Genomic DNA, 24,654 nt, shown 5'->3' on the forward strand with positions numbered 1-24,654 from the left:
ATTCTGATATGGAAGGTGCCAGTAGCACTTCTGGTACAGGTATATATACCAGGTTTATTAGGTGGGTACTGACCTGGTGTAATCCCAGTAATCTTTTGGGATGATTTTGGTCTCAGCTGTGCTCTTGATTGGGTCCCTCTTTGGTGCTCTGTCAGTTTAAATAGGCATGGCTGGGTCTCTGGACTGCTGCTCTGTTCCAAGGCTGGGCACTGGTGGTGAGGAAGGGGAGGGAGCCAATGGTGTTCAGTTTTCCCACTGTTCCACGCATTCTTCTACCTTGTGATCTGTTCCTCCGTTGTTGACTGCCGTTCTCCCTTCACATTTCTTGAGTTTGTGGAGAGCTCTGGTTTGAGTGAAAAACCCCCTTGCCTGGCTTTTCCTGCAGCTCAAGCTAAGCCTGCCATGGTCTCTTGTGTGGTCCTGCCCTGCCAGAGCAGCTTTTGCTGGGCAGTGTGTGCTCTGGATGCTCTGGATCTCTCCTACTTCTCCACTGCTGTTTCAATTTCCTATATACCTTACTTTTCAGCAAAAGTGTGTATTTTTCCCCCCCTAGGCTTCTTTGGCATGGTACCTATGCTGCTATCATAACCAGAACTGCAACTGTAGATTCTCAAGAGCAGCAGCCAGCAAGGCCAGAGTACTGTTTTGTAGCCAGAGACCCCAAGATAGGCAGCACCTTCTGCATTAGATTCCAGGAGGCAGCCTGGCACAGTGCTCATTCAAGGGGCAGGGGTAAGCATGAGGACAGAAGCTCCCACAACTATAATCTGATGAGCTGTCTACATAGGACTACCACACTGCTTTGATGGAGAATTTATCGCTTTCTACCCTGAATGATGCACTGGCTTCTCTGCCATCTGCAGACCTTGGCCCTGTCAAATCCCTTTTCTATCTGGAAAGTTCCAGGGAATGTAAGATGTAATGGTGACCTTTCCTTCATGCCAATCCTTGTTTTCCAGTAAAAAATAAGTGGCCATGATGTGAATAGTGATGATAGAGGAGACATTCTAGAATTCCCTGGATGGCAAAAATGCCTTGGCATTTTTCTTCTTAGCTAATATGTGACCTCAGAAAAATGCTGGTATAATAAAGAAAACCCTGTACTTGGAGAAGCCAGAAGCTAGCTCTGCTTGTGGCTCTACCACATGCTGTGTGAATTTGCATTCTTTCTGTATTCTTTCTGTTGGACTCAGTTTTTGCATCAGCTGAAGGGGTTCATAGGTCGGAAAGAGGATCACACTGCTTCTGTTCAGATGGAGAGGAAATGCATGTGCATAAGAGGGACTGTACTGGATCAGTACAGGGGGAGAACATGATGGGTCCGTGAAACTGTCATAATACAATAGGAGGGAGACACAGATATGATGACATTGAGATTTATTAACTGGCATTTACTTCTCTCCAAAATTAATTAATTTTAAAACTCTGGAGCCAGCCAACATTCTCAGCCATCTTTATCATCACTGTACCACTAGTGACATTTTCTTAATGATATCTCCAGCTTAAGCACAGATACAGCTGACACAGCTGTCAAAGATCAGAAGGACCATATATTTTAAAGTTTTCATCCAAATTGGCTTACTGGAGCAGCAATATACACCTACATCTTGTGGATGAGTTTCTTTTCAGTCTTACTTTCCTCTTCTGGGAACCATAATGGCAATAAGGACCCCCTCTGAAGCAGTGTGGTGTGTTGATCAGGAGAATTAGGGAGATGACTCATAAAAGGGTTGCATCACAAGAACTAGGACCTATACTCACACCCCAGCACCTACATAAAAGCTAGATGTGTGTGGCAGCCTGTGTATAATCCCTGCACTCAGAAGGCATAGACAGGAAAACTTGGGGCTAGCTGCCAGACTAGCTGAATTGCAAAAGTGAGACTCTCCCTCAGTAAATGAAGTGAAGAGCAATTGAGGAACACCAGCAAGGTCAATATATGGCCTTCACACGTGCATGCATACACACACACACACACACACACACACATACTCAAAACTAAGAACACAATTCAAGTGTTCTATTGCATTCAAACCCCTGCACTTGTCCCCACATAACACAGACAAATGGCCTCCAGGATCAGATTCCTCAACTGTGAAAGATCTGGGGGGGAAAAGGGGGCCACCTGAGGGACTATAATTGGGTAATGGTTAGTGACTAGGTGGCTGTGTCAGATGAAAAGTTTCTGAAATATTCTAGATATACTTGTTTATATGTGGGGAAAACTGAGGGCTTTGTTTTTAGCCCTAAGCCCCTGAGAAGGTCTCAAGGCAAGAGGGACTGACACACTTCTCAGCTCCACTTTTATTTTTAAAGGTTTTAAAACTTTTAGTAAATGTATGTGTATGCAATAAACAACAAAAATGCCCTACTCAAAGTAGTGAGAAATTGTCTATTTTCACTTGACAAAATAATGTTTACTATAAAGACTTTAGATGGGATAAAAAGAAGGGAAGGAAGGAAAAAAAAAGATGTACAAAGAATTAGAAAGGCAAATAACATGTTTTTCCACACACTAATTTAAGCTGTGATTAAATGTCTTTCCCTCATCCTTTCCTATCATACTAATTAAATTGTTTCTGGAAAGACACAAATAAAAACAAATAAGAACACTGAAGTCAACCATAAATGATCAACAGGTTTGCTGCTCTAGCTTACTATTCTCTAATCTCAGTGAATTTCTGGCACCTGGGTTCCTTTCCTCATTTCTCAGCATATCATTCCAGCCATTGGGTCCTTTGAGAAAGCATCCTGAGCAGAAAATTTGCATCACTAAGACTCTGTTCTGATAAAAATAGTACCCCAAAGGCAAATATGGTATAAAATATGTACCAGAGCTATGAAAAGTGCAGGTGAGGACTCCTTTGAAAAATTTAGGAGAGAACCTCTTCATGGCAAAGCAGCCTTTGCTTTGATGATTTCTCCTGTATATGCACCAGGGCTTTTCAGGACATTGGGGATTTAGTTGGATAAAAAATAGAAAACGTCTGAGTACTATGAATGGAGGAGGTGATGACCTTGAGGTTAGAATAGTGTTTGTTGCTGCTTGTTAAAGCTCTGCTTACATTTTTAATCTTCATTTATTTATTTTTGCAACATGAAGAACATGAAGGTTTTCTGACTTTATTAATTGTGTAATATTTGACCTTGGTAGATAAAACACGTTGGCCATGCCAACAAGCCTCAGGGGTCTCCTTACATTCTTTAGTCTATGGAGAAAAAAAAAAAAAAGTTAAATTCAGCCCTGCTTCCATTTGTAACCCACAGATAGCCCATTGTAGAAACAAATATGTCCATTGCAGGTTAGGCTCTTCAAACAGTGAGTAAACTCATAATTAAATGCTTTCTTCCCCACTGTACAAGACCTTCCTGTGAAGGTGGTATACCCCAGTCTTTCAACCTTTCATGCTGCTGCAACTTGCTGTCATCTCCCTTTCACAGATAGCAAAGAGCTTAGAGGGGGGCAGGCAGATAAAGGAAGTCCTCTGAGAAGACAAGGCACCACTTGCTTTGTGATAAAATCAAGGATACTGAAAAGTTACCCTCTCCTCTCTGACACTCTCCTCCCTCCCTTCCTTGATGGGGTGTATTTGAGAAGGGGGATAAATACTACTGAGTAGGGACCATCTCATGAAGAAGAGCAGAGCTTTCCATCTCAGTGGTCTCTGCTGGGATTGATCATCCTCAGCTGTCCCATGAGTGGGTCTTCAGAGTCTCATTATGGAAGCTGGAATGAAATAGCTCCCCTTCAAGTAAGGCTGGCAGTAGTTAAGACAAGGCATGTGAGATGGATTGAAAGTTATTATGAGTATCTACCAAAGGGGAAGATGCCAGATGGTTATGGCAGGGCACCACAGCTCTGTTGGGTCCTTTCTGCTGCAGAGTTCTTGAAGGGAGGTGTGCAACTCTATGGAGATGACATGGTAGGAATAGAGATGGAGGAGCAATAATGGAGAATGAGAAGTTGGCACAGTCCTGAGCATAAGCCAGACACAAGGATGCAATGACTGAGCATGGCTCCCTCACAGCTCAGGTGGGACTGGTGGGATTCCTAGTGGAAAACCTAATGTCAGTACCCTGGCACTCTACTAGTCTACTAAACATTCTCAAAAACCCCATCCAGGCTATTGCCAAGGCCCTTGGTTCCCCATGAGAAAGAAATGGTAAGACCTTATTGCTGAAGACTTCACATGCCTGAGTGGCAAAGTCACTGAGAAATCAAGTTGGTGTTGAGCAGAAAACCTTCTCCCTGTAGCCCAGCCAACTGAAAGCTGGAAAAAGCTGCACTGTGTGCAGTCTTATGGGAGACAGAAGTCATTAGTGGTGAAAACAGTGGACACTGGAAACCTCAAGTTTGGCCAGACAGGCCAAATGACTGAACAAGTACAATAGTGGCATGTCTGCTCTGGGGGAAACCAGCTGCTCTCTAATTGGACTGACGGCCCATTCTATGGGAGGGAATACATGCCTGGTACTGAATACCTAACCAAAAGCCTATGGCAGGAGAGGTCATGAGGCTTAGGGGCATAAAGCCTGCTCTTGTCTGGATGAATGCATATATTACTCTCACCAAACTGCCCTGAAAGCACTACACTTAATGTTCATACTCATATATTAATGCTACTCTCACTTCTGGTTAAAGAAGCTTCTTTTTTCAGATGGCAATGACCACTGGGATGACCCAAAAAGCAACATAGTGTTGAGAAGAAGGGGAAGAGGAGTGTCCAGAACTGTTATATCTCACACCCACCAAGGCTCAGAGTCCATTGCAGAAGAGGTGGGAAAAAGAATGCAAGAGTCAAAGGAAGGGTACCACTCCTTACATACAACTGTCAGGACAGAATTTGGCCTCAATATCCAAGACCTCGCAGTGCCTAGCAATACCCACACAAGACCCCCATAATAGGAGAAAAAGATGATGCCATCAAATTAAAAGAGAGACTAATGGATAGAGGGAGGGGATATGACAGAGAGCAGAGTTATTAAGGGGAAAGTTGGGGAGGGGAGGGCAGAGAAATACCATGGTTTGTTTTCTGTAAGAATAGAAGTTGTTAATAGTATCTATCTACCTATCTTTCTATCTCTATCTCTATCTCTATCTCTTATCTCTATCTCTATCTTTATCATTCTCTCTCTCTCTCTCTCTCTCTATCCAGCTGCTCCTAATGCACATGGATTCACAAACGTCACAAATGGAAGCAGATGCCTAACACACTGGTGTTTTTGAGACCTACATGTCTGATAAGTGGAGATTGTGAAAATGTTGGAAGATAGGCTTTCATGGGGCAGGAGCATCTGCCTTCACAAGCAAACATCTGCTTCCCAGTATGCTGTTTGAAGATTAATTCCTCCACCAAGGAGAAAGAAGTTTGAAAGGGCACTCTGCCATTCTCTCCAGGGCAGAAGGTATGAAAGGAGAGATCCTATCTTGCTGAGAAGTTCCACTCGGCACTTGGCACAGTGTCCACCTTGTTCAGAGTTCAGTACCTAATTTGGACCATGATTCTCCTGGGATGCCATAAGAAACTTCTTCATAGTTAATATTTATCACAGACCCTAGAGCCATGAAGAGATATGAACATGGTGAGCCAGCATGTGAATCAAGCTCAGTAGCTATGAACTTAACCTCAGGCCTCAGAACCCACACTGTGGAGACTCTTGATCATCATATATTGGCCCATTGAACTTTGCTCTGACATCTCATCATGACAAGTATGTTTTATAAGGAAAATGAAAAGGATGCTTGTGGGAGGGTGGCAATGAAAGGGAAATGAGTAATAGCCACTCTGCACCATGCTCATGGGTGATTGTGTGCAGATAAGATTTGTGCTCATGAGTAATGTTCTGAAAGACAGCACTAGGCAGACCTGATGCCTGTTTACCTTTCCTGACCACAACAGGGTTGTCCTCAACCAATACAGATGAGAGTGACAGCACACAGATGAGAGCTACACACACTTTGAGCCAGCTTACAGGTGCAGGGCTGTGGAATAATAGCAGACTCTCTCCACAGAGGAGGAAATAATAAACAAATGGCTATTATTTCCTAGCACTGACTTCTACATTTTTTACATTTACTGCTGAATTACAGTTGTCCTTACAGGTTCTACATTGTGCATATCGAATTAACTCAAATAAAAATACTTAGAAAACAAACTTACAAAAAGTCCCCAAAAGTTGACTTTGCCACATGTCAAGTACTATGCTATAAAGTGATGTGTAGCCATTATAATAGATATTCCAATTATGATGACTAATCATGATTATTAACTTGATAGGATTTGGACTCAATTAGAATTAAAAAAAAAAAAAAAAACTTCTGGGCATGTCTATGAGAGTACCTACATTTCCAGAGTTTTAGTTGAGCCAAGAAGACTCACCTGTATATAAGTGTCACAATTCTATATGCTTGAGACCTAGACTGGTAAAGTATGAATCTCTCTCTCTCTCTCTTTCCTTTTTGACTGTGGATGCAATTTGATCAGGAGCCTCGTGCTTCTGCCACCATGATCCCCCTAAATGATAAATGGTACTTAAACTGCAACCAAAATAAACCCTTCTCTCCTTAAGTTGTTACTGTCAGATATTTTGTCACATAAATGGTAAAAACAACTAAATAAAGACAACTGGTAATGAGGAGTGTGGCTACTGGTGTGATAAACTTGACCACAAGGTCCGTAGGCCATTAGAACTTGTCTGTGGGAAAAAATATGAATCAATTTGGAGCTTTTGACCATAAAATCCTTACAATGCAATAAACAGAGCTTGACAGGCCATCCTGCTGAGACTTCAGAAGAACAGAAATGCCCTTCTGGTATTAGCTGACAAATAGCATAGTTTGTTATTGCAGAAAAGATGATTTGGGAGGCCAGCTATATTTAATCCTATATTTCAGTTAGTTTTCTCTCCCTTAAAATTTGTCATGGTAAAACTGAAACTTTATATGAAAATTCATAATAGCCAAAATAATCTTCAAAATAACAAGTTTAGATGTCTTACACATACGATTTCAAAATCTGCTAATAAACTATAATAATCAAGAAAGTGCCCTGTGGTATTGCCCTCCCTTCTGAAGCCTCATGAGCCAGGCCGTTATGATCCTATGAGTTTATGCTATAATTGCCAACTCATTCCAGAAGGGGATTACTGATAGGTAATCTTTTAGAGTAGGGCTTCCCCCAGTTGTATACATGAGATACAATTACGCATTTAAGTAATTTTACTTGTATAAAATATTTTTAGTAACCCATACATGCACTTTTCTTACTAGAAGTAAGTACATGTAACAGATAGAAAATATTATTCTGGAATGAGATTAAAAACTATTATAAAACAGTTAAACACACTGAACGCATGAATGTATAAGTATTTCAAGAACAGTGCTTAGAGTATTTGATGCCCTGTCAGTTGCTGCTAGATGGTACTGTGTCCCCTTGGGCTCCACACAGGCAAGGAATTTTAGCTGAAGGGCTATGAAAGATATCTCTAAAGGAAATGCCCTGTCTAACATAGGCTATGAAAGAATATAAAAGCAAAAGTACTTATTGATGCTGAGAGTTTATAATCATAAGCCTGAAACTGCAAAGCTATATGTACTTATAGTTCACATCATCTGTATGGCCCATTTACCCAAGATTAAATCTAACAGTGATAGAAAATTGAACTATTGACATATGTGCTAAAATGCATGAATCACTAAGACAATGTGCTGAAAGCAGCGAGACATAATACATAACATTCTGGAATTGGCATAACCAATCAGCAGCAGTGAGGCAAGCAAGCATCAGGAATAGTTTAGTAGTCTGGCATACCACTTGGTGTGAGCATCACACATACCTCTTTTCTAATAATGAATCTAGCAACCTGTCATCAACCAGAGTCCTTCTACCTAGAACAAGATGCATATATACCTGCTTTAAACAATGGGAACAAGGTTCTTCTCTTAAAACACTCTAGGAAATGCTCCATTTCTATCCTTATTTACTACAGGATATATCTGGGACACAAGGGGCTGATCTGGTCTGAAATGATTTTAGGGGCATATGCAGTAAGACTGTCTTTTGAGTGAATATTTAGGGAGAATCCCCTATTTACATCCTATGCATAACTGGTCAAACATATCATTAAGATCAAATGTATCATGGGAAGTAGATGCATACTGGAGATAAGCTTATAATCCAAGCCTTTCAGTCAAATCAGATGTTGGGCCTAAAGAAGCCTGGACACTAGGCCTAATGGAACTTCCTGAGCCTAGCTAAAGTTTGGCGACCTGTCTCTGGCCAGCTATGACTCAGCAGGGCACCAAATTGACTCTTCCCTGCTAATTCCGTGTAGGAAGTTAGAGTTCCCGCGTGCGCACATGCTTAGAACCAATCATTTCAAAAGTCATGGATACGCTACTGGCCCTTACGCCTCATCCCCTCCAGAGATCCCTGCCTTCATTCTCAATGCTATATAAGCACCTGCCTGTTCCAATAAAGTGAGATCCTGCTTCAATAAGTCTCCTGACTCAGTGTGTTTCTCTCCGGTGACTAGGATGGGGTTGGGGTTATCTACACTCACCATCCTGCTCAGCCCCAAGGAGAGACTGGCGGGACCAGCTCTCCTACAGCCCTACCTGCCAGACGACCTGGCAGGCTGGTGCCCAGTGTGGGGCTTCTCTCCGATGGAAGAACACTGATGGGCCTATTGGTCTGTGGGTGAGTGTACCCTCATTAATTATGGGGCAGTCCTCATCCAACCCAAATCCCTCATGTTCGCCTGAACCCTTGTATCTGGCCCTAGACACCTTTGGAAGTGATCCTTGGCCCTCTAAGAGTTCTACACCCCAAGATCCCCCTACAAATCCTTTTCAGACAAATCCTTTTTAGACCCCCTCTGCACCTCTGTCATACTATGGGGACGGCACCCCTGTGGGAGAAACAACTAACCTCTTCCCTGTCAACGTTATCCCAGGGTGGTAATCACCCCACTTCTTGGTACCCCTGGGAGGCTCATGATCTAAAGGACCTTAAAAAGGCTGTGTTGGAGGATGGACTTAATTCCCCATGGGTGGAAACCATCCTCCAGGGTTTGGCTCATCATCAGTGTACCACCCAAGATTGGAAAATCCTTGCTAAAGCCATTCTTTCCAGCCCCCTGTACATAAAGTGGTGGGCCTTCTTTCAGGATGAGTGCCATACTTGGGCTGAGCAGAATCAGGCCGCTAAGTCTCCAGTCCAAATCACCTTCAGCATGCTCTCCAGCACTGCTGATGCATTTTCCACGGGCCTCCAGCAAGCTGCCATCCCTCATCCATACCGGGATCAAGTGTGGGCTTTGGGAATGGCTGCATGGAAGAAACTGGAGGAAGGCCAATCTGAGCCCCCCATCACAGGAATCACACAAAAAGCTAGTGAAGACTTGGCTACCTTAATAGAGAGGGTTGAAAAAAGTCTACAAAGAAAGTTTCCCCCTGGCCCCCTGCAGGACCAGTTCATTAAAATGCTGGTCTGGGAATGCAGGATGGGTGAACATAAGTTGGCCTGTGCTGGGCTAAAAGATCACTGTATGAGTAAGTGTATTATAGCCACCAAAGACATGGGATCCCATCAAGCTAGGGCCATGGTGTTGGCCTTGCAGGCTGCTCACCATGAAGACATGGCTGCCCTAGTTTGTGCCCTTCAACAGACCTCGGGGAGTAAGGGACAATCTTGCTTTGGCTGTGGTAAAGAAGGTCATTTTAAAACAGAGTGCCCCAATCAGGCCAAAAATACCTCAACAGTCCCTGTGGCCCCTAACGTGCCATGTACTCCCTGCCCCAGGTGCAAGAAAGGTTTCCATTGGGCCAAGGATTGCAAATCCAAGTTCAGCCTTCAGGGTGAGCCTTTAAACTCCCCCAGGGGCTATCCCCAGCCCCGTTACACACTGGCCCGTGCCCCTGATTCCGGGACTAAGGCCAAAAATGACACTGGGGCAGACTGCACAGTCTCTAGGAAACAATATGGCTGATAAAATGACTTCTATGCCTCAGTGTAATACTAATTAGAAAGGAGGAAGTCTCTCTGTCATGACAGTTAGTCCCTGGTCTGCTTTTACTTGGTGTGGGTGGACAGTCAACATCCTGGGAAATGGCCAACTGGCAGCTCTGGACTGATCCTGACAGTAACTGTGGAGAGGTGTGCCCTCTGGTGGTGTCCGGCCTAACAGCCAACCTCCTAGGTCAGTATATACTTGGAGAAGCTGAGGCTTATATCACCACTGAAACTATAGGAAGCAATCCTGGAGGGCTCCGCCCTAATCATCTTTGGCAAATTGATTTCACACACTATTCTCCATTTGGAAAGCTTAAATATATTTTTCTTTCAGTTGATACCTTTTCCCATGCCTTCTGGGCATCGGCACATGCTGGGAAAAAATCTAAACATGCTATTAGCCATATGCTTCAATGCTTTGCCACCCTTGGACTACCTGACCAAGCTAAAACAGATAATGGCCCCTGCTTTGTAAGCAAGGCTTTTGTAAATTTTCTCTAGACCTGGAGAATCTCATACTCCACAGGCATCCCACATAACCCTCAGGGTCAAGCAATCATTGAAAGATATAATCAGACTCTCAAGTCTTAATTACAAAACCAAAAGGGGGAATCCTTACACCCACACGACCAACTAAAAAAGGCATTATTTACCCTAAATATTTTATTTTTTTCTAATGAAGATAAACAATTATCCCCTTTTCAAAAACATTGGTCCTCATCGTTCACCTACAGTTCTATCTGGGTCAGATGAATAGAACAGCTCGTTTTGGCCCAGTACCCAGAGCTTAATTATCACCCTATTGCCCTTCCTGAAAATCAGAGTGATTTAGCCCTTGAGCCCCCTACTGAATCCATATTAAAAATTGTCTTCACCCTGCTAAACCAAATGGCTCCCTCCCTTGAGGAGTATTGCTGGCTTTGCCTCCAATCTGGGCCTCCCTGGCCACTTGCTGTAGTCACCAGTGATGCCAATGATACAACTACGGATGCCCATACTACCCTAAAAAATTGCTCTGCCACATTCCCCATCCCAGTCCAGCTGCTCCCAATGTCTCCTGGAAACTGCATTTGGGCCCTGCCTTCCCCTAATAATTCCAGTATAGATGTGGGATACATTCATCCTTCCTTCTGTACTTTTAACACAACTGAGCCCAGTGCTCAATGCTGCCCACCTTCTGGAATGGTTTATGTTTGTGGAGGCAGGATGGCCTATGACTTTCTGCCCAACAATTGGATGGGCCTTTGTGTCCCAGCCACCTTAATCCCAGATGTAGATATATTTCTGGAGATGAAGCCCTCCCTATACTCTCTTTTGATTATATAAGAGGGAGACCAAAGAGAGCTGTACAAATGATACCTTTACTCGTTGGGTTGGGAATAACCACAGGCATGGCCACTGGAACAGCTGGGATGGGTATGGAAGTCCATCTCTACAGAAGACTCTCTCCAGTTTATATGTGACATAAAAGCTGTGTCCAACACTATCCTTGATCTCCAACAACAGCTAGATTCCCTGGCTGAGGTATTCCTACAAAACAGGAGGGGACTAGACATATTAACTGCTGAAAAGGGAGGCATATGCTTGTTTTTACAGGAAAAATGCTGTTTCTACATCAGTAGATCAGGAATCATGCAGGATGAGATCAAAAGGCTTCAAGAGGACCAGGAGAGGAGACGGCAGGACCTTCAAGACAACCCACTGTGGATGGGCTTACATGGCGTCTTACCCCACCTCCACCTCCTCCCCCTCCTTGGTCCCCTCCTTCTCCTTCTCCTCATTGTCTGGCCTTGTGTAATTAATAAGATTACACAATTTATTCACCAATGGCTAGAGTGTAAATAATAAGATTACACAGTTTATTCACCAATGGCTAGAGGCAATAAAACTTCATCAGGTCAAAATATGTTATCATAGGCTTGCTACTCAGGAGTCAAGCTCCTCATGTGACTGGCTGTCCTCATATAAGCATCCCTCCCCTGCCCTCCATCTGACCAATAACGGATGAGATCTCAGACAGGTGGGACAACCAAAGACAGGTCATGGAGTGGATTCTCAACAAGCTGGATACATGGTACCCAGTGAAGGGTAAGATCCCCAGAGGGGGACAACCTAAGAGAGGGGCCATGTTTTCTATTGTGTTTACAAAAACAAAAGGGGGAGATGTTGGGCCTAAAGAAGGCCAGATGTGAGGCCTAGTGGAACTTCCTGAGCCTAGCTAAAGTTTGGCAACCTGTCTCTGGCCAGCTATGACTCAGTAGGGCACCAAATTGACTTTGGCCTGCTAATTCTGTGTAGGAAGTTAGAGTTCCTGTGCATGCATGTGTGCTTAGCACCAATCATTTCAAAAGACGTGATATGCTATCACCCCTTACACCTCATCCCTTCCTGAGATCCCTGCCTTTGTTATCAATGCTATATAAGCACCTGCCTGTTACAATAAAGTGAGATCCTGCTTCAACAAGTCTCCAGTGTATTTCTCTCCGATGACTAGGAGGGGGTCTGGGTCATCAATACTCACCATCCCACTCAGCCCCAAGGAGAGACTGGCAGGACCAGCTCTCCTACAGCCCTACCTGCTGGAGGACCTGGCAATCAGAGAGCCACACAGACTATGCCCTAACAACCAACTCCACCTACATTGAAGTCTCATAAAGAGAAGCCCAGGTAACTACTGAGGGCTCTTGAATCTCACTTGCTTAGGTGACCTGTGGCCCCATTTGGCAGGGTACCTAAATTGTAATAAAATTTCTTGCTGCTTTATTTTATTGTATTTTTTGTGCATCTTTTCCAATCCTTTCAAAAAGGCACCAAGACCCAGAAACTACCCCAACAGAGACCACTGGTGACAGCAATACCACCCTGACCTGATCAGCAGTTGCCATGAATACTATTAGGTCCATATGTTTTTTAAAAGATGAAGGTGGCTAGGATTTATCTTATTGGTAGAAATGCATACTAGCATACAAAACAATACATACAAAAGGAAACTCTCTAGGGGTCAATAAAAGAGTTCTACAGTGTGCACCTTTCCAAGGTTTTGCAGTTCCAAAGATTCATTGAACTTCACTAGAAATTGATGCATTTTTGTTGCATTGACATGATACCTCAATAAGAGAAGTTTTAATATTTTATTTATTTATTGGAGAGAGAGGGGGAGAGAAGGAGAGAGAGAATGGGTGCACCAGGGCCTGTAGCCACTGCAAATGAACTGTACATGTATTTACCATCTTGTGCATTTGCCTTTTCGTGGGTATTGGAGAACTGAACCTGGGTCCTTAAGGGTCTCAGGCAAGCACTTTAACTGCTAAGCCATCTCTCCAGCCTGAATAAAACAGTTTTTTTAAAAGAGACAAAGCTAGACACACAAAAGTATACACGTCTGTAATCCCAGTGCAACTACTGCAATGGGAGGTAGAGCCAGGCATACTGTGACACTTGAGAACCCACTAGCCTGGCAAAACAGCAAGAGAGATGCTGTCTTAAAAGCGAGGAAGGTGGAAGGAGTGGACCAGCCTAAATCTGACCTCTGCGCATGCATCATGACAAACACATGATTTCCACAAACACACATACACATACATAAACAAAAATAAGAAGGTACTATCGTCTTAAGTTATATAACAAATAGTATTGAAAGCATGCATTTGTGACATTGCACACATGCATCACTTTTGCATGTGGCTATACTTTGGACCTGGAGATTTGAACAAGTGTTCTTAGGCTTCACAGCAAACACTTCAACCACAGTTCAACCACTAAGCCATCTCTCCAGCCCAATATTTCTTTTTTTTTTTCCTTTTTTTAAAAAATTATTTATTTATTTATTTGAGAGCGACAGACACAGAGAGAAAGACAGATAGAGGGAGAGAGAGGGAATGGGTGCGCCAGGGCTTCCAGCCTCTGCAAACGAACTCCAGACGCGTGCGCCCCCTTGTGCATCTGGCTAACGTGGGACCTGGGGAACCGAGCCTCGAACCGGGGTCCTTAGGCTTCACAGGCAAGCGCTTAACCACTAAACCATCTCTCCAGCCCCCAATATTTCTTTTGAATATTTTATTTATTTGAAAGAAAGAGTGAGAGAGCAAAACACTGAAGGAGAATGGGTGCACCAGTGTCTCTAGCTGCTGCAAATGAGTGCCAAACATATGTGCTACCTTGTGCATCTGGCTTTATGTGGATTCTGGGAAAGTGAACCTGGGTCTTTTGGCTTTGCAGGCAAGAGCCTTAATTGCTAAGTCATCTCTCCAGCCCAATGATGGATATTTATAAAATATTTTTTTCAAAAAAGACATTATTGTAAATTTAGTAAAGAAGTGGGAGACTGTCAAAATTGATTGAGTGAAATGCTGGGGAAAAAGTATGAGGACCTGAGATATGATCCCAAGTGCCCACATAAAATCCAGGCAGGGTGGGATGCACCTGTGATCCCACGGCTAGAGAAATGAAGGCTAAAGGATCCCTGGAACTTGTTGGCTAGCTAGTCTATGCAATTTGGTGAGTACCAGGATAATCTAACGATACTGTCTTGAAAGGATAATATGGAAGGGCTGAAAAGATGGCTTAGTGATTAAGGCACTTGCCTGCAAAGCCTAAGGACCCAAGTTCATTTCCCTAGTACCCACGTAAAGCCAGATGCACAAGGTGGCACATGTGTCTGGAGTTCATTTGGAGTGGCTAGAGGCCGTGGCATGCCTATTCTATCTCTTTCTCTCTCTTTAAGTCAAATGAATAAATAAAATTTTAAAGAAACAAATAAGGTGGAGAGCTATTGAGGAAGAAACCTGACTTTACCTCCACATGCTTATGCATACATGAACACATACACAGGCACCCTCACACACACATGTGCCCATACATATGTAAATATAGGTATACACAAGCACTCACACTATATAAGCATACACAAACACAAAAAATTGAGTTGGAGGTTAGAAAAAAAAAGAACAAACAGAATGCCTTGTAGTACTGCAGTTATGAACTCAGTTTTAGATAACAGCATATCAACATGTTGGAATAATCAACAGAACCAGCTGAGTCACTGATAAACTATGACATAGACAAATCGTTCAGGTCTGCATGTCTTGACAGGTATACTAAATTGACTTGCAAAGTTGCAGACAATTTAGATGGTTCTAGAACTTTTGAAGTAGTACAGAGAACAACTGCCTTCAGGCATTTGTACACACACCCCCACCCTCCCTCCACACACACAGACATTCACATCAGTGAGCTAGGCACTGACCATCTGTACTATCAACAAGTACAGCAAATTTAGATTCGACTCATCACACTATGTGTCACAAAAGAAGCTTGACCAGTATGTGAGGTCTATGAAATTCTTTACATTTTGACTTTTTCAGAAATTAAAACAAATTGTAAAGTGTGTTCATATTTTGATTCTCAACATAGACTGCTGGAGACACCCTCAGATTTGTCCCCTTCATGGTCCATCTATAGTTTTAAAGAAAGATAATATATTACCTGAATTCTTAGGGTTTATAATATGTGCTTGAGATTAACACATTTAAAATAAGCCACCATAAACTCAACAGATAAATTTGCATATTGGCCTTTGCTTAAAGGTAAGAAAGTATGTTTGACATTTGATATTTACTTTTATATATGCTCTTGATCTTAGATGAGATGTTGCCTTTAAAATTTGGAAATGATTGCTTGTAATCTATGCTACAAATCACAGTCTGTCCAAGGAGAAATGCCAATACACTAAAAGGAAAGATCACACTTTCCTGTTTAGAATGTTTCCTTAAAACATTAAACCTAAAAACACTACAGAAGAATTCTGTGCACTTCTGAATCATAGGTTCAGCTCATTAGCATCAGACTGTTTGGTAAGTGAAGGGTCATTGATTTCTGAATCCATCAATAATACCATGTATGGCTGAGCTGCCTGCTGCTTACTCTGAGTTACTTGTATTGTGACATAAGGTCTTTAGAGTGAAGTCTAGAGTAAACACACCCAAGTGGCCAATGCCAAATTGTTATGGGCTTCCTCTTGTGCAGTGACTGTCACCAACCACACAACTATGTACTAGAAACCAATGTGTGAGCAGTCATTCCCTGACCGGTAGGTCCATAGCCCTGGTGTACTCACAGCTGGAGAATATCAGCGGGCACGAGTGCTCATCCATGGGGAAGTTGTGAAGCTGCAGCTGGCACTCAGCGTTGATGGTGAGCCTGTGGAAGAGCCCAGTGTCACTCTGAGGTCACAACAGTACAGCCCAGGCCTAGGCACAGCCCACAGGGTAGGAGGAGCCATGTTTCAGGGCTGTCACAGGACTCAGTGTACCTTACACACAGCTAGCTCCAGGCAAGAAGCTGGTCAGTTTCTCTCCATGAGGCCCTTTGGCAGCTTGAGGATTATGAGAGACTGTTTTGCTTTTAACTATCAGCAGTAAAAGGGATTCCAGTTTCTAGAAACATAACTGTGTCTGGAAGTAAAAGCCAAGTCACAGAGGAGAAAAAGCTGCTGTTTTTAAGTCATTGTTTTCAGTTTGAATGAATTCTTCTTCCACTTGAAACGGGTTTGTTTGTCTATTTAGGTATTATGCCACATCCATCCACATGCAGGGGGATTTATTTCTTGGACAACTCCCTGTATTCCATCAGACAGGGGTAGATCTACTATGTGGGTATATTGCATGCCTGGAAAAGTTCCTATATGTGGTCCCAGGACCAGCTCTGTTCAGTTCTGGTTTGCCGAGGCTCGGCTTCCCTTCAGCCTCATTCATATTTCTCCAGGACTGATGAAACACCAAAACAACCCGTCTTACTTGTCATACTTCACCAGAAAAACTCCCTGCTGTGGCTCTGAGCTCTGAAACTTACCTCGGATCTGCACTGTGGTGCTGCTCTGTGCCTGTATTGGGGTTTTCTCCTCAGTGTTATAGTTCACTTGTAATTAACAGCTCTAGTGGATGTGGGGCAAGGGAGGAGAGTGCTGACAACTGTGAGGAAAGAGTGACTGAAGGAATCTGATGTGGGCTCACTTAGCTGTCAAGACATGTGTCAGAGGGAGGAAGTTACTTTCCTGTATGCCACAGTCAATTTGAACTGTCTTTTAGATTCTAAGAGGAGGCAGACAGCTAAGAGCTGAGAGCCCACAGGATGTAACATAGCAGTTGCCTTTGTCCCTCCCTGATTCTGAGTTCTAAAGAGATACTTTTGTAAGGCTCAACTTTCTTCAGCTGGAGAAGAGTATGTGTTCCTTTGGAAAGAAAGGACATCAATATCCCCAAGTCAAAGTCCAAGAGGCCCACACAGACTTTCAAAAAAGGTAACAAGGTCTGAAGAGATTGCTTAGTGGTTAAGGTGCTTGCCTGTGAAGTCTAAGAACCCAGGCTTAAATCCCCAGAACTGATGTAAGCTAGATGCACATGGTGGCACATGCATTTGGAATTTATTTGCAGTGACTAGAGACCCTGATATTGCCATTATTTTTCCTCTCTCTCTTTCTTAAATAAATAAATAAATATTTTTTTTAAATAAAGAGTGACAAGACAGCAAGTTGTGAAAAAAATCCTTGCTTTTCCATAAGTATTTGCACTATTACCTTTGTGTCCTATGAAAGCCTTTATGCCTCTGAGCCCCAAGAAGATGGAGATGGAAGACAAAAGTCCCTTCTGCTTCCCTCAGGACTGGCCTTGAATAGAACTATTCACTTCTACTAACTTCTAGGTTTTGGTTGTTGGTAGACCAGTGAGCAGTACAATCTTGGATTTCAATACAAATATGTCAATCAAAACATTTTTTAAAAATTCACAGAGCTACTTACCTTAGTGTGTAAAGGATTTTTCCATCATTCCATATTCTGAGGAGTTGGTTAGGGGTGGTGATCCAGTGAGCCTCTGCCGTTTTAGAATTGCGGAAGATTGTATCCGGGATCCATATCAAGCCTACCATGTTGCTGTTCAGAGTAAGGATTTTCATCGTGCTGTTAAATCGAAGGCGACTGTCTGTCCAGGTCTGAGCAAAAAATATATCAATTTGGTATTCCTGAAACAGAAGAAATGAAGCAGAGATGCCAGTGACTTTTCCACTTGCTTTGTTTCTTTCTCTACCTTAATATTGTTCTTTTTCTCATTGATCACACAGTCTTCCCATTATTTCTCCCTTGGTGAGTGGTTAGTATAGTACCCAGTTTAACATACTAGCATTCAACAAATGATAATCAATGTTGTCAGCCAAATAATATCATAATATATGCGATATATTACTTTATAATCCTTAAATTGCAAGGAGTATATAAAATATGATGAATAGATGAAAGAGACAGCAGCATATATTTCAGAGCATGGTTGCACAGCTTCTGTTCACATGCCCAAACTTCTTTTATTAAGTTATTGTACTTATTGAGGGAAGTATAGAGCCAAGGAAAGGTATCCATGTGGCTAGAGATTCCATGTGGAGGTCTGGAAAATTCATGGAAAGAAAAAGAGAAAAGAAAGTTTAAGGAGCTCCTGCTATGGGGGTGAAAGGCCCAAGAATTCAGAAGCTCAGAAATACTATCACGCTCTAAGGGGAGCTTAAGCGGGCTCCCTGCATACCTCAAACTCCAGGCTTTACTCTCTGTTGGAAGCAAGTAAAGAATCCCTCTTCTCATTATAACAGAGCCTGCTCCTAATATAAAACTAGGTAAAAGGGCATGAGATAGCCCTCAAGGATGGGAAATGAGTAATAAAGTGAACCACTTATTTGGTTTCTGTAAATAGCCTGCACTATAAGCCTTACACTATAAGCCTTAATAGCCCACACTGTTAGCCTTAGTAGCTCACACCATAAGCTGTAACAGCCTGCCTCAGACCACCAAGGTCACAGGAGGCTGATACCATACTCTGCTACCCCCACTTAAGGAATTGCACAAAGGCTGACCTCCAAGGTCACAGGAGGCTGATACCATACTCTGCTACTCCCACCCAAGGACCTGCGCAAATGCTGACCACCAAGGTCATAAACTAATTGGCTTAGAAACTATGGGGTGGCACAAACTGACTGGCTAACACCCTGCGGGGCTCCTAATATTAGAAAATGATTGGTCTAATACACAGGCTTTGTTAGAAACCCTATAAAAACTGTCCTGTTCCTGCATTCGGGGCTCTGCAGTCCTCTACCCCTGTGAGGTGTACGACTGTGGGCCCCAGCGCGCTTGGAATAAAATCCTCTTGCAGTTTGCATCAAGACCGCTTCTCGTGAGTGATTTGGGGTGTCGCCTTATCCGGGCAGAGTGTGGGGGACCCCCTGCAGGGGTTTTTTCCTACAGGGGGAGGTGGAGGCGTTAAAGCACCCATGTGGAAAGTTAGGGATAATGGGGCCTCCCCAGTGGGCCTGGGTCTGGACATGCCCAAACATTGACAGCCCAGAGCCAGTGTTCTTAAAGTGCCAAAAATATATACCACCTAAATACATTGTAATAATCAAATAAAATGAAGAAATGGAAACTCTTCGTGCCTAGCAGAAAGCAAGTGATTTATAAATATTAGATGACATAATACCCATTGTTATTCAAGAGATTTATTAAATGATACAACCCTAAACAAAAAGAAAAGTCAACCTTTTCCACATTAGTGCACATACTGTGAGGAGAGTCTAGCTAGTTGTTCTCTTTGGCCTATAGTTCAATGGGCCAAGAGAAGTTGAGACTTTGGCAGAGCAATTCCTTAGTATGAGTGGGGCAACATTTCCAGGACTCCACAAATAACAAAACCATCATATACTTGTCTCTGACATAAATGACATAATATGTGCATAGGACTTCTTCACATTTTCCTTGAAGTCATCTCCAGATAACACAAATCTGAATACAATATAAGGGTCCTAAAAGAAGTCATATATTGTGTGGTTTGGGAATTAACAATAAGCAAATAGCATGAATGCTTTCAGTAGGGAGGTAGTAATCAGAGGTCTAAGTACATAGCATCTAGATGAGGCATCAGTATCAGAGCTCAACCAGGGAATCCTGCAAAGGACCATCGGCACCTGTGCCATGGTGAGATCATGATGTGGGTGGGGCACACACCATGGCAGCCCCCCTTGGACTTAGTGTAGTGCCCAGGACACAGTAAAGTCAGATGTTACTTTTTGGAACTTCCTAGAATTTTTTTTCCCAAATACATTGTTCTGCACTTTTTGAATCAGAAGTTGCAGTACCTATAAATAAACTGATGACATCTTTCTTTTTATTGAGAACATTACACACACACACACACACACACACACACACACACACACACACACTGCAAATGGGTCACATTCCCATCAGAGTATATCCTTGTGTCTTCTCTTCCCAGTCTCCATTCCACTGAGGATCTTCATCAGTAATCACTGTTGGAACATGATGCGCCAATCAGTCCCTGTGAAGGGGACAATGTCTCAAAGTACACCTTCACAGCCTGTGGCTCTTAAATTCTTTCCTTTCCCTCTTCCTCAGTGTTCTCTGAGCCTTGGGGGCATGTTATAAGAGCTCAGTAACAAAGAAGACTTATAGCACATATTTCTATAAGTATGCTTTTATTAGTTTGGTTTTTTATTGTTTAGAACAAGAATAACAATATGTTTAGTTCTTCCAGTCAGGAGAAATAAAAGGTTGTCCTAAGTAGGTAAAATTTATTCTAAATTAAAAAATTTTACTTCAATACTTCAATTTAATAACTTATTGGAAGTATCATGTGTGTGTTTTGGACTCTGTTGACTTGGGGAATCTGGGAACTCTTCTACAGAGTTTGGAGGTTTCCTGCACCCCATCTGTGGACTACAGACTTTTCTTCCAGACTACTTGCATTCTAGGGAGACAGTCATGTTGTTGCAAACTTCATGCTTGCTATGGTTTATATCTTGAGTGTCTCTCAAAGGCTATTTATTAAGGCTTAGTGGTCAGTCTGTAGTGCTACTGTGCTATGGAGGAATCTTTAGGAGTTCAGGTCTGAGGGATGGGCCACTGGGACCCTTTCACCCTCCACTTTTCTCTTTGCTTCCTGGTACCTTAATGTGAGAAGCTTCCTTTGTCAGGCATTCTTGCATGAGGATGCTCTGTCCCATTTCAGCCCCCATGCAGTGTGCCAACAGACCTCTGAGACCATGAGATACAAGAAGCCTTCCTCTTTGCAGTGTGGCTTAGATCAGGTGTCTTTTTACAGTAACAAAGCTGGCTAACACAATTGTCTCCTGAAGTTGCACATCCCACAGGCTCCTGAAGCTCAATTCCTGGCCACAAGTCACCTGCACCCAAGAAGAGGAATGTGCAACAGAGGAAATCAGAAAAGGAAATAATGCTGGTTTGTTCAAAATTATCCTGCACTTTTAAATTTCATACACACAAAATCACATATGACTGGATGAACACACTGTATACTTGATCATTCCCAGGTCTGTGGGCAAGAGTGTCTGTAAGGGAGGGTCCAAGACTCCAGCTTCACATGCTTCCAGGAGAAACTCCCTCTGGCTCAGAATTGCATGGTGCTAAAGGATATGAGCCAGGACTTGGCTGGAGGCATCCATTGTAATCTTGTATACAAATTCCAGGGGCCCTGATGATTACAACCACATCTAAAGGCCGGCTAGATGATAGAATACAGGATCTCCTCCCTCCCATGCCTCATCAGCCAGATTCTTGGAAAGGTAATCAGCTGGGTCAATGACAGAGGGAGAAGGTGGGAAGTGCATCCATCTAAGGACAGCCTGGCCCATGAGGGCAAGATAGGAAAGGGCAGTCATGAACAAACAGGTTCCACTCTGACATCCTGTGCAGTTTCTACCTCCCTTGGCTCATCTACCCTTTCCATACTCTTCACTTCATTAGCCATCCTTCCTCTGACATATATCCACTTGTTGACTGCTTTCACTTTCAAATCATTAAGAATTCCATCCAGTGTTGCATCCTCCAATTATTATTGTTCCTCCTCACGTGCAATAGGGAGGGATGTAGCTAATTGTGTGTGTAAGTCCCTGGTTTCTGTCACCAGCCATAACAACAAAATATATAATTCAATTCTGGGTCTAAAGACTCATGTTTAAATTCCTTTGCTTGGTGCATACCCCAAGCTCTTTGCTTTCTGACTCATTTATTCCATATGCTCACAAGCAAACATGTAACTACAGCTATCCTACTGACATTCGAAGGGCATTTCTGTACACACTTTCCCTTCACAACTTCCCCTTATTGTTTTCCCAGGCAGAGACCCTCTTAAAAATGCCTTCCTCTCCAACTTTCTTTGGCATCCACATATCTGCCTATAGCTTTCCATTCTTACATTATTTCTATTTTTCTCTCTACTCCACTGCTATATTTATTTAACTGGTGCATCTCATAACAATATGTATCATCAGAATAAAGAACTGTAACATGGGCCATGTTTCCCTCCTCTGCTGAGAATTCTCATTTCCACTCCCCTTCGATAAAAAGCTACATCACTGAGGGACATTTCCATGGTCCCCAGAATGCCCCATTACTTAGCATAAGGCCATAGACCTGCACTATGAAGCTGTCTGTTAAGTCCTGACTGTAATTCTTCATGCTGTCTTGAAGCTAATTCTTCTCAAAGAAGAGTCTTTTGCCATATGTCACATGTGAACTCATATCTCAGAGCTCATCTTGAGCCCTACAAAAGTACACTTCCTAACTGTGCCTAACTCAGCTTTCCAAACAGAAGAGGACCCAGGGCACCCAGGCAATACTGAGAGTCCTCTCCCAGAAGGCCAATGAGACCTGGACTTCTCCTGGCTCAGCTGTTTCCCTGGTCTCAACTGTTTGTCTGCTCCTAGCTTCTGTATGCCCGCTCTGGATGAGGGTTGACCCCGGGGAACCTTCTTTGTGTTTCCCTTGTGATTTTAGGTCTTGTATGATCTGTAAACTCTTGTTCACTCAACTGGGAACTGCATGCTGCTGCTCTTCCATTCCAGCCAGAAAAAAAAAAAAGAAAAACAACTTTTTACAGATCTGCATTCAAAGGGCAGTCAGAATACTCAGAGGCTTTTATTGGCAGGACTGCTGTGTCTCATTAAAACTTGTATGCTGGGGGCTGGAGAGATGGCTTAGTGGTTAAGCGCTTGCCTGTGAAGCCTAAGGACCCTGGTTCGAGGCTCGGTTCCCCAGGTCCCACGTTAGCCAGATGCACAAGGGGGCGCACGCATCTGGAGTTCGTTTGCAGAGGCTGGAAGCCCTGGCGCGCCCATTCCCTCTCTCTCCCTCTATCTGTCTTTCTCTCTGTGTCTGTCGCTCTCAAATAAATAAAAAAAAATTAAAAAAAAAACTTGTATGCTGGAACCCTATTTATCTGTAGTCAGAGTGGAACTGTATTTGAAAGGTAATCTTTGAAAGAAGTGGTAACCAAGTTAGCATGAGGTCATTAGGTCATTAGGATGGGTTCTAGTAAAACAACACAGAAGTTCTTATAAATAAGAGAGAATGAATACACAGGCATACACAGAGGGGAGGATGTGGGAAGACATGGAGAGAAGATGGCCATCTATAAGCTAAGGAAAGGATTGTGATTTAGGACATCCAGAATCCAGGAATGAGGAAATAGCATAGTGGTTTTAGTAGCCTCGGTGGACTAATTCACACAGCAAACAACCATTGTAACACTTTGAAGCAAAAAGCCCCGGAGGAAAGGGATTGAACATGTCAAAAGCAAAATGAAAATCTATCCAAAAGCTTTTATGGCATTTGTTTTTAAGTACAGTTTTGGTAGCTCCAGGTTTTTCATTTAAAAATTCACCTATTCTTGCAACCCAAACATACAATGCCTGAACATTCAGCCTAGTGGCTTGTGACCATATTATCTTAAATATGTTACCTGGTGAGACACAGGCTCTATAGCATCCCAATGTGCACTTCAGTGGAAATGCTAAATACCAGGGGATTTTGAGTTTGTATCTATAGAATCTTATGCTAAATTATTTGTTAAATTAGCCATTGAGGGGGCTAGAGAGATGGATTAGTGGTTAAGTGATTGCTTGTGAAGCCTAAGGACCCTGGTTTGAGACTCTATTCCCCAGTACCCATATAAACCAGATGGACAGAGTGGAGTATGCCTTGGAATTCGTTTGCAGTGACTGGAGGCCCTGGTGTGCCCATTCTGTCTATCTGCCTCTTTCTCTGTCTGTCACTCTCAAATAAATAAGTAAAAGTAAACAATTTTTTTTAAAAAAATAGCCAACGAGTTGCCCATAGTGCATCCATGGCTTTACTAACCCCTCCCATAGGCTCTGGGCATGGACGAGTGACACAATCACAACCGTGACAGCAGCCAAGAGTTTGGAAGAGCTTACTACTCTTGTGAATCCAAACACCACTGCATTAAGGAGCAGGCCAGTATGCTAGAAATGAAGTAATGCCCAGCCAAGCACTTGGCCATAGGTGACCTCATCTCCACTCTACAGGTGAGTAAGGCCATCTTCAAACCAGTCATACTTGGTGCAGGCAGCCTCAACCACCCACTCCACCAATCCAGGAGTAGTAAGGAAGCCACAAGCCCAATAGGTCTCAGATGGTCTGGGATGTAGCAAGCTGAAGGATGGGACTGCATATCATGTGGCATGCCTCTCATCTTCACCTCTCTTTTCAGTGTTTAGTTCTGGTGTTTTGTCATCTTCAAGTCTTCAAACCTGCAGTGTAGGGTTGGTG

The 24,654-nt window shown here is 43.0% G+C and overlaps 1 protein-coding gene across 1 annotated transcript in view; it reads right to left on the reverse strand.

The window, feature by feature from the left end:
- Positions 1–24,654, reverse strand: part of Gabrg3 (gamma-aminobutyric acid type A receptor subunit gamma3) — a 612,827-nt gene that overhangs the window by 248,060 nt on the left and 340,113 nt on the right. The window contains exons 4-5 of the mRNA XM_045146493.1: positions 17,809–18,029; positions 16,129–16,211 (exon numbers count right to left, since the gene is read on the reverse strand). Of these exons, the coding sequence (XP_045002428.1) occupies positions 16,129–16,211; positions 17,809–18,029 (304 nt within the window). The remainder of the gene's footprint in view (positions 1–16,128; positions 16,212–17,808; positions 18,030–24,654) is intronic.

This window comes from Jaculus jaculus, chromosome 3, assembly GCF_020740685.1.
Source record: "Jaculus jaculus isolate mJacJac1 chromosome 3, mJacJac1.mat.Y.cur, whole genome shotgun sequence".
NCBI classification, from domain to species: Eukaryota; Metazoa; Chordata; class Mammalia; order Rodentia; family Dipodidae; genus Jaculus; species Jaculus jaculus.